Source organism: Penicillium antarcticum (genome assembly GCF_028974205.1).
Source record: "Penicillium antarcticum strain IBT 31339 chromosome Unknown utg000009l_segment0_segment0, whole genome shotgun sequence".
NCBI lineage: Eukaryota > Fungi > Ascomycota > Eurotiomycetes > Eurotiales > Aspergillaceae > Penicillium > Penicillium antarcticum.
Window position 1 is genome coordinate 5,904,246 of NW_026695307.1, and position 12,905 is coordinate 5,917,150.

Below are 12,905 nucleotides of genomic sequence, written 5' to 3' on the forward strand. Positions count from 1 at the left end.
TACGGTCTCTGATCCTTACCTCTTTGATGACATCGAAACTTTTCCTCCGACCCGCCCTAGCCTTGATCAGTGTCCTCTCAACTTCGAAAGCAACATTATTGAATCCGGATAAAAACATGCTTTTGAACAAGCTTCTTCGATGGACCGTATACAATCATTTCTGTGCTGGCACAAACAGCAAAGAAGTCTCAAAGACAGTGGCGGATGTCAAAAAGATCGGATACCAGGGTGTCATCTTGGGATACTCTAAAGAAATTGTGCTGGATCACAATGAAAAGCTTGCTGTGGATGAGTCTGGCTCGGCAAAATACAGTGATCGGTGCTATGAAATGGTTGAAGAATGGAAAAATGGCACATTGGAAACACTGCGCATGGTTGGTCCGGGTGACTTCCTCGCGGTGAAGTATGAACCCCCGTTACCCTATCTTGCAAAGCTCAGAGACTAACGTATTGTAACTAGATTAACTGGTGCTGGTCCTATCTCTGTAGAAGCCATGGCGGCACTTCATCCAATGCCGAAGGCTATGGCCAAAGCCGTGGATGAGATCTGCATTGCGACCGAGAAGCAGGGCTCTCGTCTTTGGCTAGATGCCGAGCAGCAAGCTTTACAAAAGGGCCTTGACCACTGGGCTCTTGAGACAATGCGAAGACATAATAAAGCAGAGCGCCCAGTCGTTTACAATACTATCCAAGCTTACTTGAAGGACTCGAAGGCAAACCTCGACCGTCATCTTACGCTCGCCGCCCAAGAAGGTTGGACGCTGGGCATCAAGCTTGTGCGAGGAGCTTATATTGAACATGAGACACGATCTCTTATTCATGACACTCAGAAAGATACGGACCAGTCGTATGACCTCATTGCAGACACTCTGCTGTGCCGAAGAATGCCTGCCGATAACGATACCCTTATATTCCCGAAAACTGCTCTCTTCCTTGCCACCCATAACGCTGTTAGCGCAGCCAAAGCTATCTCTACACACCAGGAACGCATGCTTGCCAACAAGCCTACAATTATGTTGGAATGCGGGCAGATTCAAGGCATGGCTGATGAGCTCAGTTGTCAGTTAGTGCAAAACTACGAACGTGCTCTTGAACAGTCGTCTGTTGCAAAATTGACTGTACCAAAAGCGTTTAAATGCATGACCTGGGGTTCTGTCGCCGAATGTATGGGATATTTGCATCGTCGAGCAATTGAGAATCGCGGCGCAGTAGAGCGAACACAACATATGGTGACTGCGTTGCGGCGCGAACTGTGGCGAAGGATTGTCGGATAAGTTCCGGAGATAGTGGAAGTACTTATATGCAGTCTAACGAATACATGATATCATGATTTGCCCTGAATTTCTGCAGTGTGCACCTGGCACAGTAAATCGAAGTCAAATTATGTTAGGGTCTCATCAATCAGGTGACTGATATAACCGATAAGAACAGTCGGAAGGGCGTCCCGATTGATAAGCCTCGCTTGCATCACTTTCTACCTTCAACCCCGCAGTACATAGTGCATCTCATATCGGATTGAGGCCCCGCAATACATCGTCCCCATCATCTTTATATATCGGTGATTCAATCCGAAATGCCTGCGACACCGAGCCAAGCAAAGACGAAGAAGTGTCAGAGAGCGTGAGTAATATCGTCCCGTATGGACCCAGAATGAAGTACTAAACTTGTTCAAGCTGCGAGCGATGTCGGTCAATGAAAGTCAAGTGCTCGGGGTCGAGTCCATGCACAAGATGTGCACGCAAGAAGAAGCCCTGCCACTTTCCAGTGGAGGAGGTGCGAGTCTCCGTGTCGGAACGGTGAGTAGCGAAAGTCCGCCGGCCTCGTTGAACGAATCGTGCTGAGACATTGCAGTTATTTGCGAGAGCTTGAAGAGCATATTTCCAGGAGCGGAACATCCGTACGACATGCAAAAACAGAAGTGCATGCCTTGGATGATTCCATAATTACGGGCAATGGGAATGTCAACGTTCCCTCTACACCTCACGCATTGCTAGAACATCGACAAGACTCTCGATGGAGAACCAACCCAAACAGTATGCTCGGACAATATACTTGTATTTGGTAATTCTCATCACTAATCTTCGGTTGCTTTAGCACTGGGTACCGCTCTGCACACCCCAGAGACCCCTCGCAGGGAGCAAGGAGACCATGAAGCCGAGCACGATACTCAACGATCCCGGTTTTCACGCAACCCGCTAGTAGACAGAGACCCGTCTTTTGCGCAGACACCAGACGGCCGGTTTTGTGAGTGCTTTTTCTATAATGTCGTCTGGTCCTCTTGCTAATGTGCATTCGAAAGGGTATATGGGGCCGACATCGTCATGGTCTTTTTGTCGTCGAGTCCTTGCCCTTATAGGGCGAAACGTTCCTGAGTCGAACTTTCAATCTGATCCTTTCCATATTGATGGAACAGCCTTTAGGTTGCGCTGGCGACCATTTCCACCAGACGATGTACCCGATGTCACTAATTTGCCTCCATTGGACTACGCACTCTTTTTATTTAACACAGTCAAATTCTACTTTGGATTTCTGTCCTTTATGATTGACGAGCCAGCTTATCTACGAGAGCTACATGAATTTTATAAGGACCCAGCAGCCAAGGCTACCTCTTCCAGGCCCTGGTATTGTCAATACCTGCTGGTACTCGCTTTTGGAAAGGCATTCCTGACTCAAAAGAACTCCTCTGGAGCACCACCTGGTCATCAATATGCCTCGCGTGCTATGTCTCTTTTGCCCGATCTATCAGGAGGCATAGACGATGATCCACTGTCTTGTATCCAGGCACTTAGCCTCGGGGCAGTGTATCTTCAATCAATTGATATGAGAAGAGCGGCTTTTCAACACGTGAGTGTCTTAGCCTCTGAGCTCTATTAATCATCTGACACTGAAACTAGATTGGACAAGCCTTACGTGGTTGCATTATTGAAGGTATACACAGACATGTACCGGAGGAAATCTGTGGGCCTGAACTCTCTCAAAGATGCAGAACAATCTTTTGGGTCGTTTACATGTTAGATCGTGAATTCTCTGCTCTAATCGGTGCACCAAGCTCCATTCGTGATGAAGACATTACAGTGAGATTACCTGCGGAAATGGATGATTCAGTGGAGCATATAAACTTGACATTACATGTTCGACTTTCGCGGCTTATGGCTCGAATCCTGACAAGTAAGCTTTGTTAGCTAAAAACACATGGTTTAATATTGACTCGAAGATTAGCTGTCTACGGAGTTGGCAACGAAGATGATGACACTCTTGTTCGGAGTACACAGTCCATTCTTCACAGCATGGCAGAACTTTCGCATGATCTCACGGCATTTTTGAATACCGAATTCCACGGTTTAATAAGCCGCGCTTCAAAGATGGCGATAAGATTGATGCTAGCGCATCATCATGTGAGCTTTTTCTGTCACTGGCGGGTTGACTGAAGCTGACAATAGCAGTGTGTTGTCCTCACGACTCGGCCCCTAGTGATGTGTGCATTACACATGCACATAGAGCGAACAGAAAGACAAACATCCCAAATTATTTCGTTAGCACCGCCTGTTGCATCCCTTTTACAATGCTGCGCCGAGTCCGCTCAGACACTTCTACAAACACTCCGTACACTGGCAGATGATGATTTGATGGGTATGCTACACTGAGTACATCTGCCCATGGAAAAAGCTGCTAACGCTAGCAGATGCATTTTTACCGTTCCAGATTGAAGATGCTTCATCTTCTGCGTTTGTTTTATATTTGATACGCGCGATTGCTCCCTCACTTATATCGAACGACTCATGGTGCGAGAATTTGGAATGCGTACTGGAAAAGCTCATCGCAAAGGGAAATCTAGCTGCACCATTGCGTAGACTAGAACTGAGACAACTGGAGCAAATATTGGCACCTTTGACGCCACGACTGGCCAATCATACCCTACCGGCAGCTAATTTGGATGAGGACAGTGAACATCATGATGAGACTTATACATTTGACCAAGATGAGTTCGAGTGGGACATGCTTGCGCTCAATTCCTCGGTCAGTCTTCCACCACGAGAACTGCTTGATCTTGCAGATCAGTTGGACATGGACAGTATTATGCAATCTGTTGGAGTTTGATTCCCTCTAATGCGACAGTCTCATTAAACCAAAATTCTGATCGGGCAAGCGTTCTTTCATTCAATATTACGATTGAAATGTCAAAAGTCAAGAACTTTCAAGTTAAAGAAGATCTTATTTGGTTCATCCGCAAGCATAGAAGCCATTTTGACTCAAAGCCTCGATAAAAGATCTTCGTGCGGTGCAGATTTGAGTTATCGTTTTAAGGTGCCGATCAAGCATTGTTCGCACATGACTAAGAGCCGCTACCCGAGCCTTCGTTGATTGACCTGCCGGATACATACAGCCCCATACCGCACTGTGAGCAACAGCATTAGGGAGTTATTTCCACCAAATCCGATCAAATTATCTCGGTTTACCATTGCAAATGCAATTCCAATGATCATAATATTGCAACCAGTCAAGACACTCTTTGAAAGAGTCGAGAAGTATTTTCCTCTGTTCATGGGGGGCCAAAAGGTGGCAGGACGTCCATCTTATCAAATCAGTCATCACTATGATTGATCTGAGCTGTTAGTTCTGGAAAGCAGGTTTGACGAATTTCCCTTCTCTTCTGCGCGACTTGGTCTGGATCCTCAGGCTTGGGGTTGTTCAGCTGCTGGGGTATTTGGGGTAGCCCACCGTGCTTTTTTTACGGGGGGAGCTCTTTTCACGCTAGGGTGGCTTCTTTGCTTCTTAAGCAGGCGCATGTGCTATATTTTCAGGCTTGTGTTTTGCTGCAGCTTCAGCATTGGTCTTCAATGTTGGCTCGTTGCTCTTGCCATCTTGAGTGGCAGCCTGCTCGCCAGCGTCAATTTCCGCAATCTCCTGGTCGACAGTGCCAACATTTCCTTCACCCACAAACAACTACTTAATAACTCCCGATTGGGGTGAATTCACGGAAAAATCAATCGTGCCCGTCTCAATTGTGGCGAGTTCTTCCTCTGGCTCAATAAGTTCCCAATCTGCTTGTTGAACTGGTTCAAGGTTCCTTCTGTGATTGACTCTGCCATCGAAGGTACACGCACAATGATTCTGGAGTCATAATGGCGCGAGGTGCTGAAGAGACGGGGTGACAATTTGTCACCACATGGGTAGCGACATTCACAGCTTGTGAATGCGATCGAGCAAGTAAATAAAACAATCAGCAGGCTCCCTTGAACCCATCTCAGTCTGCTTGTTAGACGAACACAAGCGCGAGAACATGTATTCCGAGCGAAAACTAGACATTATACTCAATTATAGAGTACAAATATCGTCCTTTCAATTCGACAATACAAATGTTGGGATCACATTCCAGGCTGGGGTCTTCAACTTCTTGTCAAGTTCCTCAATATGCATCTCATACTCCATCCAGCCCGAGATCACAGTAGTAAGATCGTTTGATTGGATATCACTACTATTCAAGGTTTCGTTATACAACAGCAATGAAGTCCGCTTGGATATCCACCCCCGCAGGCAACTTCGACACCTCCACCATAGAACGCGCAGGGCGATGTGGGAATGCGACATCATACACCGATGCGAACTCGGGCATGATATCTGCATTTCTGACATAGACCTTGCATTTTCTTAACCAAGGGATGTATAAAAGGTCTCTTTTTGGTGTTTGACTCACCACTACTTTGACGACTCTTTCTAGCCCGGTGCCGGACGCTTTTAGGATAGCTTCGGTATTCTTTATGATGATTTCCGTCTGTTCTGTTATGGATCCTTTGATCAAGTTCCCTTCGGCATCTGCTGGTATCTGGCCGGAAAGCCAGACTTGGCCGGCGGCTTTAATTGCTTGGGACTATATGGGGCTCGTTAGTTCAGTCTGTTCTTTCCGTTCAGTCGGGACTCCATACATAATGGGCAAAGGCTATAGACTTTGTTAGTGTGATATATCACCATGCCCAATGGCTCAACTTACGTGCGTATGCTTCGTTTGTTTGAACGCTAGTCACCAGGGTCTTGGGGCCCCTAGACGAAAACCCGCGAGTTCTCAGAGGGGCAATTTGAGGGACAGTAGGCACCGAGGCCCTTGCTAGCCTTGTAGCGAGGCGTGTATTCTGTTTAAACATACTTGAATAGATGTAATTGATGATGAAGATATATTTCACCTATTTCCCCATCGACCCCTCCAATGCTTATCTGTGATATCTCGGCAAGCGGTCCGGGAGTCGGGGGTCGCTTCCGACTTTTTGGTTTAACCTAAACATTGAAGAATTTGTAATCACAAATTATATAACTTAACCCATATCAGTTTGAGTACATAATAATCAAGATATCAGTCTTGCTTTTCACAAAGATGGCTAGTTGGAGAACAAGGGGGCGCATGTCCAGCCAGTGTGTCAACTCCAGTGACTCTAATCCACGACCAATTACTAACTTCGTCTCAGAGTGTGGAAATCTACACATATTTCTGGTTCTAGCCTTGGATCCCATTCGCCCAACCAATTGCGAATGAGCTCTTCCGCAGCCGTGGCATCAGAGAGTGAAATCGTCGCGGCACAAAAAAACTACAAAGTCGTGCAAGACGCAGGCAACTTCAATGAAATCCAAGCGGCTCGTCCAGACTTCAATCACTCTACAAGTATTGAAGTAACCAAATCCCCCAATCCCAATTGGAACTATGGAGACGGAATCCCAGACAATGGAGCCAGTCTAGCCCAAGAACACTATGAGATCGATCCCTACGCCCCAGATCGGCCAATGATCCACAACTACCGCCTCCTCGTCTCTGGAATCGCACCACGACCAGTCGGATTCCTAAGTACAGTGAACTCCAAAGGTGAAAAGAACCTCTCCCCGTTTAGTTACTTCCAAGTCATCGACCATGACCCACCCATGTTCATCGTAGGCTTCTCGTCCCGACCCGGTCATGTCAAAGATACATACCACAATCTCAAAGAAACAGGGGAGTGTGTGATCAATACCGTCTCGGAAAACATGACCGAAGCAGTCAATGCTGCATCCATCGATGCTCCATACGGCGTCTCAGAATGGGACGTTTCGGGTCTACACGAAGCACCCTCCAGCACGGTGAAGCCAGCCCGTGTCGCGGAGTCGGTTTTCAATATTGAAGGCAAGGTTATTGATATCAAGGAGTTTACGGATCATCAGAAGCCAGGTATGAGTCTTGCTGCGACGGTGTTGATTAAGGCGACACGATTCTGGGTTAAAGAGGGAGCCTCAGATGCCGAGTTCAGTCATATTGATCTGGAGAAGTTACGGCCTATTGGTCAACTTGGGGGTATGTCTTATGGGCGCATTTCGTCAACATTTGAGCACCCGCGGAAGCGGTGGAGTGAGGAGGTCCAACAGAGTGAGACGTTGTCTAGATTAGATGCTTGGAAGGGTGGCGATAGTTGAATTTTTCTGTGCTTGCATGCATTGTATACTAGTGTTCTCTCTCTACTCGGACGAAAGCCGATTTGCATAAATAGACCGCTCGCGGGAAGAAGGATGAGACATGTCTCATGTTGGTGCCTGCTCTGACAATTTTCCGAATACACGAACTTCAGCCTTGGATAGTCGACTTTAATTGTATAGATCGGATGACCGGTACCTGGTATAGCCAGCCTATGCTTGCTTTTTCTCTATCTAGTATGTGCCCCCACAAAGAAATCGTAGTCAACCCCCAAAGCTTAGAGGCACTCTTAGTGATTTAGTAGGCTGTCCGTTTTTGTTATTGACTGCTCAATTGTCCAACTATTCCAAAGCAAACTAGTTACTCGGTTATTTCCACTTGAACCGTTCCAATTGCGATCGTACAGGCCAATCACAGCGTTGATAGGCACAGGTACCGGAACAAAAACGAAGATCGCTGCAAAGCACATCAATTGATGTAAATCATTGATTCAAGTCGATGTCTACTTATACAGGTGGTTTCACTCCTCTATTAAAGCGATTCAATTGAAGTCAGGCAAAGAATGTTACCCCATATTCCCCAAAGCAGCAAGCCACCCCCTTTTCCAACGGCGCCAATGCACTCCAAGCCATAAGAACCGATACGCTTCTACAAATTACGCCCCAATTTCACCCTGCGGCCTCTGAAACAAAGGGTTGTTTATTCAACTCCTTCCCCACACTCCCTTGAACTTCTCAATCCCTTCCCTTTCCTTCAGCTTCACCCTTCACCCTACACTCTTTACTTGTCACTCGTTCACCCTTGGTCCTCGACCACCACACTCCTTCCAGAATGACTACACTGTTCTCCCTCCTCCTCCTCCGCCGCGAGTGCGACGGCGACGACACAGTCTCCAGCTGCACAAAGCCAACCAGCCAAGCGCTGACAGTCGGTGTGCCCGCCGCGATAACAGGAGTGTAAGCTTATCAACAAACGATACGAGGTACCCGATACCACCAACAACACAATGCTAACACGAAACAGCCTCCTCCTGACAGCAATAATCGTCCTCGTCGTGCTCTACTTCAAACGCCAGCGCAGAGATGATCGCGAAGACCTAGAAGACCGCAAACGTACCTCGGGTTTCTACGGTCGCTACGCGCAACAGCGCTTCGGCAGCCAGGCAGCGGGCCAGGGACAGGCCCAGCGCGGCGCACCAACAAGCTCGCGTCGCAGTTCTGGCGAGTCCTTCTTTGATTACAAGCAGGAGGATTATGGGCGGTATCATATGGCTTCGTTCCAGGAGCCGGAGGCGCCGAAGCCTACTGCTACTGCTACCACGAGGGTGGTTGCATAGTTTGTCTTTGTTTAGGGACTGAATTGGGTTCTTTATGTGAATGTGAATTTGACCTTTGCGTGAGACATGTGTGTCCTTGGATCTGGTTTTCTGGTTTTTGTTTGCTTAGGTTCCTGCAGGACGGGAGCTAGGGCGTTGTCCGGGTTCTTTTTTGTTACTCTCAGGGCGTACTGCGGCCATATCCTGGCTGATTTTCTTCTTCTTCTTCTTCTTCTTCTTCTTTTTTTTTTTTTTTTTTTCTTTGTCAATGTATTATTATGACTTTGAGTGATCCAGGCCATAATGCAAGAGTCGCTCGTCTGATATTATCAAGCCCCAAAAGTAATTGGGGAGGTTTACATATTGGGATGGATTCGAAAGCTATAGTGCAGGTATTGCATAGCTATGCTCTAAAAGTTGTAAATTGGACGTTATCTTGGAGTCATTTTCATATATGATACATATGACCGTTGCCATCACTCGATATTCTCAATGATCTGGTTGATAGACATTGGGTCGCTGGTCTCCGGACTTGGCTCGATCATGGGCTGGACATGGAAGTACCCCATTTGATACAAAACATGTTGCCACTCCGGTCCTGCCGTGGCTTGGATTTGATAATAGGGCGCGTCGGTGGCGAACCATCTCTCCTTGCGTGTGGAGGATTTATCACCTCCTTCGAGGGCGGCGCGGCTGGCTCGTGTGGTTCGTGATCGTTTCTCGCCGCGGTGCTGTTGTGCTGTAAGTTCATACAACTGCTGGCGATATTGGTGTAAGCGTCCGTCGAAGACCATAATTCCTCGGATATATGGAGCCAGGTCTTCTGTGACGGCTGCCAGTCCATTCTCGAATGACGGGGCGGATCTAGCGGGGCCAGGCATGGAATAATTGGGGCGCATGATGGTTTCGAAGATACGCTGGAATTGAGGGAGGGTAGATGGAGGAGTGTTTTGAAATTGTCCAGACCGGACGATCTTGCCCACAATTCGACTGGCGTATGATGATTCAAGGTCTGTTTTGGTCGTAGGACGGAAGGTTTGGCTCAGCAAGGCATCGAATGTGGTGCTGACGGCTTCACTGAGCGACGAATGTTCGATTTGCAGGTCGGATTGGAGGAGCGGGTATGTGTCGAGGAAATTAGATCGGTGCCTTTCCGGAAGAGGTGGTGCGGAGATATCAATGCCATCCTGGTTGATGTTAGCTGATGTGTCTGCTGAGGAATGAATCCACCTACGTTGTTCATGTCAATCGAGCAGCTAGAACAAAGGATATCCAATGAGCTTCTCATCTCATAGTAATCGGATTCACGACACAACATGTCAAGTTGTGCCGTCTTAGAGCTCGACTGGAATTCAGTAGGTGGCATGAGCTCAACTTCACTTCTGCCACCCATGTCTTCTGATTCTTGAAGACCCAATCCCCACCAGTGGAAGGTATTTCGGTTGATTTCTGCTTCCTTCCCCAATGAGTCCTCATTCATGAGTAAATCGCGGTTGAACCATCCCATAAATCGTTCGTAGGTGTTCAGACTAAGCACCCGAACTCGATCCCCGCTAAAGTCAACGTTTGACTCGGGTGGCCATGCAGGGAGGAGCCAATCTAGACCGGACTTCTCGCTGCCGACACCCATCTGACACCAGAAATTGAGGTCCATCAAAGACTTTCGGAGATCCATTCCACTGCCCTGGTATAGGCGGGTAACGGCTTCCCGCTTCAGGATGTGACCTTCGTTGGCGGCAACGAGAAGCAAGTAGTCGACACTAAAATCTTGAGGGGCCTTTTGGTAGCGTAAGACAGCATGTAGCGACATGTCTTGGGTGGGGATCAAGCTCTCATCATTGCAGGTGATGACAATTGGTCGTCGTGATTGGGCAATGAGAGTAAGGACTCCGGTCCAGAACTGTTTGTCCTCTTCAAAAAGTAGATCCGCTTCTTCGAGCAGGATCAGCGATTGTTTCTGTTGTCGTGGGCGTTTTGGATCTGCCTCTGGTTTCGGGAGTGGTTCGGGTTGGGTATCAGGTTGTTTAGGTTTTGACGGACCCTGGAAAAAGCTCATCAACTTGTTCTGTTTCCCGTCATCCTTGACGTTTTCTGTTGGATTTTCAGATTCGTTGAGGAGATGGACCAGATGGTTTTGTGTCATGTCGCCCACTCGTTCCAACATATCCCTGGCACTTCGACGGCTTCCCGGGTTGATCTCAAAGACCTCGAAATCAAGCTCCTTTGCCACAGCATAGACAGAAGCAGTCTTGCCGCAACCTGCAGGGCCACTGAGAAGAATCACATTGGTCATTTGAGTTTTCTCTGCTGCCGCCATATCACCCGATCTAACCACAGTCCGTTGAGTTACACCCCCAGCGAGCTCATCGTCGGAGCCGGACAAATTGTCCATCTCCGAGGCTTCCTCCTCGCTTGAGACGATGAAGCCATCAAGTTTATCGGCTTTTTGTCGCTTCTTTCGCTTCTTGTCTCGTTTGCTTTTAGATTTGGTAGTGTCTTTCGATGGCTTTCCTGTGTCTACCGCTGTGATTGTGAGATGGCGTAGCCAGTCTCGGAGCATCTGCGGTTCACGGCCAAGCTGAAGGACTTCCTCTGCCGCTTTTGGGGCATACTTCTGTGTCCAAAGCTGGGTCTCATATTTTCCACAATCGAATGCCGAGACTGAAGAGAGAAGAGAGGTTCCAATCTTGGCGAGAGGTGGACTGGAAGCGTTCCAAGGAAGATGAGGGTTTGGAGAAGACCAAGACATTTGCTTGTCCATTGCGGTACGCAAGATCTGATTGCTGGCAACATGTCGAATGGGGTGTCGAAGAGAGCGGATAGCGTATTGCTGGTTTTCGGATTGCTGTATGGCTGCTCTTGCCTCCGCAGTCCCAGTGAGCAGCACGTTTTCCTCATCCCTGATTGATATTGCGGCAATTTTTGACTTCTTCTGATCGTTCGCGGTCTGCCACGTTGTGTCTATGATGTTTGTCGGCGGGTAAACGTCTCTAATGTGCACAAGATCTTGCGGCGGCCATAATGAGTCGAGTAGCCCAGGAAACTTGGACACGCGGCGACCAACTGTAGAGAAGGAAGGCATCGAACCGGCTACTACTCGTCTCTTGATTTCCGCGTTCCCGGCTCTTCTTTGGCCTGATCCATCTTGCGGTTCTTGTTTCGAGTCGGCGGCACTCTGGGCATCAGTCTTCTGCGTCGGTTTCTTCGCAAAGAACGGATGGGTTGGTTTCGAGGATTTAATCGTTGCTGGCTTGCGTGATGGTAAAGTAGGTTTGGCAACTGGGACCGGAGCACGATGAACTAAGGTTCCACTGAGGATGCTATCAATAAGTTCTCCAGTCTTGACCTCTGCATCAACCATATACTTGATGATTACTAGTTTTGAGCGTTCTTTTGGTGGCCTTCCACGCTTGCCTGTCCCCTTCTTCTTCGTCTCTCGAGGAGGACTCGAGGCAGGCGACGAGAGAAACCTCCCCTTTGAATTGAGTTTCAGGGTCTTCTGCCTCGCTGATGTTCTTCCGGTTCGCTCTTCTGGTTTGTCATATTCCATTGGTGTCGAAACTGGAGCATCTGCAGAAAGCTGGGGCTCTGCCAGCGGAGGCTGAATCTGAGGTGCAGGCAAATTGACTTGTGTATCCAGAGTCTCGGTGGATGTTATTATAGGGTCAGGGATGCCACCACCGAGCCACGTTGAAAGGCTTGCATTAGGGGTAACCGTGAGATCCGCAGGTTGGCTTTTGTCGGTCTTTCGTCTCTTCCTACGACTCTCGTTGGGATCTTCTTCGATGCCATTAGAGCTTTCGGTTGCGTATTGGGAAGCATTGCTATCAAATTCCGGGATGCTCTGCTGCCTTTGCTCGCAAGCTGAGCTCTCGTTGCTTCTCGGTGTGGCCGCGTTCGGGTGGGTATTCGTCGTCGAAGACAGGGCATTGGGAGGCGTAGATTTGACAGATAGTCCGAATTCTATATAGTGTGAGTGAAAACCAATTTGGCAGTCAAATAGCATATGCTGACCTTGTCGGAAAAAGGGATGTAGGACTTGCTGTTCGTCGGATCCCATAGCCATTGGTAGATTAGATACAATAGTGTCCATGGACTATTCAGGAGATCATGGGCGAGAGGTAGAGCAGAGATAGATATCCCGAGCGCAGCATTGAAGTG

General features: G+C 48.1%; 7 protein-coding genes across 7 annotated transcripts; 4 read left to right on the plus strand and 3 right to left on the minus strand.

The window, feature by feature from the left end:
* Positions 1–26: 26 nt before the first annotated feature.
* Positions 27–1,274, plus strand: N7508_010572 (putative proline oxidase Put1; the record flags this gene model as incomplete). The annotated part of the gene is made up of 2 exons (XM_058468632.1): positions 27–403; positions 461–1,274. 2 exons carry the CDS (start codon positions 27–29, stop codon positions 1,272–1,274), a joined length of 1,191 nt encoding a protein of 396 aa, XP_058316478.1.
* A 299-nt stretch (positions 1,275–1,573) lies between these two features.
* Positions 1,574–4,098, plus strand: N7508_010573 (Zn(II)2Cys6 transcription factor; the record flags this gene model as incomplete). The annotated part of the gene is made up of 9 exons (XM_058468633.1): positions 1,574–1,620; positions 1,674–1,796; positions 1,852–2,033; positions 2,095–2,244; positions 2,300–2,844; positions 2,895–3,168; positions 3,220–3,395; positions 3,441–3,630; positions 3,683–4,098. 9 exons carry the CDS (start codon positions 1,574–1,576, stop codon positions 4,096–4,098), a joined length of 2,103 nt encoding a protein of 700 aa, XP_058316479.1.
* A 675-nt stretch (positions 4,099–4,773) lies between these two features.
* N7508_010574 (uncharacterized protein) lies at positions 4,774–5,423 on the minus strand (the record flags this gene model as incomplete). The annotated part of the gene is given in 4 exon segments (XM_058468634.1): positions 4,774–4,944; positions 4,957–5,071; positions 5,083–5,299; positions 5,393–5,423. 4 exon segments carry the CDS (start codon positions 5,421–5,423, stop codon positions 4,774–4,776), a joined length of 534 nt encoding a protein of 177 aa, XP_058316480.1.
* A 68-nt stretch (positions 5,424–5,491) lies between these two features.
* N7508_010575 (RidA family protein) lies at positions 5,492–6,140 on the minus strand (the record flags this gene model as incomplete). Its single annotated transcript, XM_058468635.1, has 3 exons — positions 5,492–5,638; positions 5,696–5,862; positions 5,990–6,140. 3 exons carry the CDS (start codon positions 6,138–6,140, stop codon positions 5,492–5,494), a joined length of 465 nt encoding a protein of 154 aa, XP_058316481.1.
* A 227-nt stretch (positions 6,141–6,367) lies between these two features.
* Positions 6,368–7,431, plus strand: N7508_010576 (flavin reductase family protein; the record flags this gene model as incomplete). Its single annotated transcript, XM_058468636.1, has 2 exons — positions 6,368–6,405; positions 6,459–7,431. The coding sequence occupies 2 exons, from the start codon at positions 6,368–6,370 to the stop codon at positions 7,429–7,431; spliced, it is 1,011 nt and encodes a 336-aa protein (XP_058316482.1).
* An 829-nt stretch (positions 7,432–8,260) lies between these two features.
* N7508_010577 (uncharacterized protein) lies at positions 8,261–8,765 on the plus strand (the record flags this gene model as incomplete). The annotated part of the gene is made up of 2 exons (XM_058468637.1): positions 8,261–8,385; positions 8,453–8,765. 2 exons carry the CDS (start codon positions 8,261–8,263, stop codon positions 8,763–8,765), a joined length of 438 nt encoding a protein of 145 aa, XP_058316483.1.
* A 455-nt stretch (positions 8,766–9,220) lies between these two features.
* N7508_010578 (uncharacterized protein) lies at positions 9,221–12,837 on the minus strand (the record flags this gene model as incomplete). The annotated part of the gene is made up of 3 exons (XM_058468638.1): positions 9,221–9,931; positions 9,979–12,707; positions 12,759–12,837. The coding sequence occupies 3 exons, from the start codon at positions 12,835–12,837 to the stop codon at positions 9,221–9,223; spliced, it is 3,519 nt and encodes a 1,172-aa protein (XP_058316484.1).
* Positions 12,838–12,905: the final 68 nt, after the last annotated feature.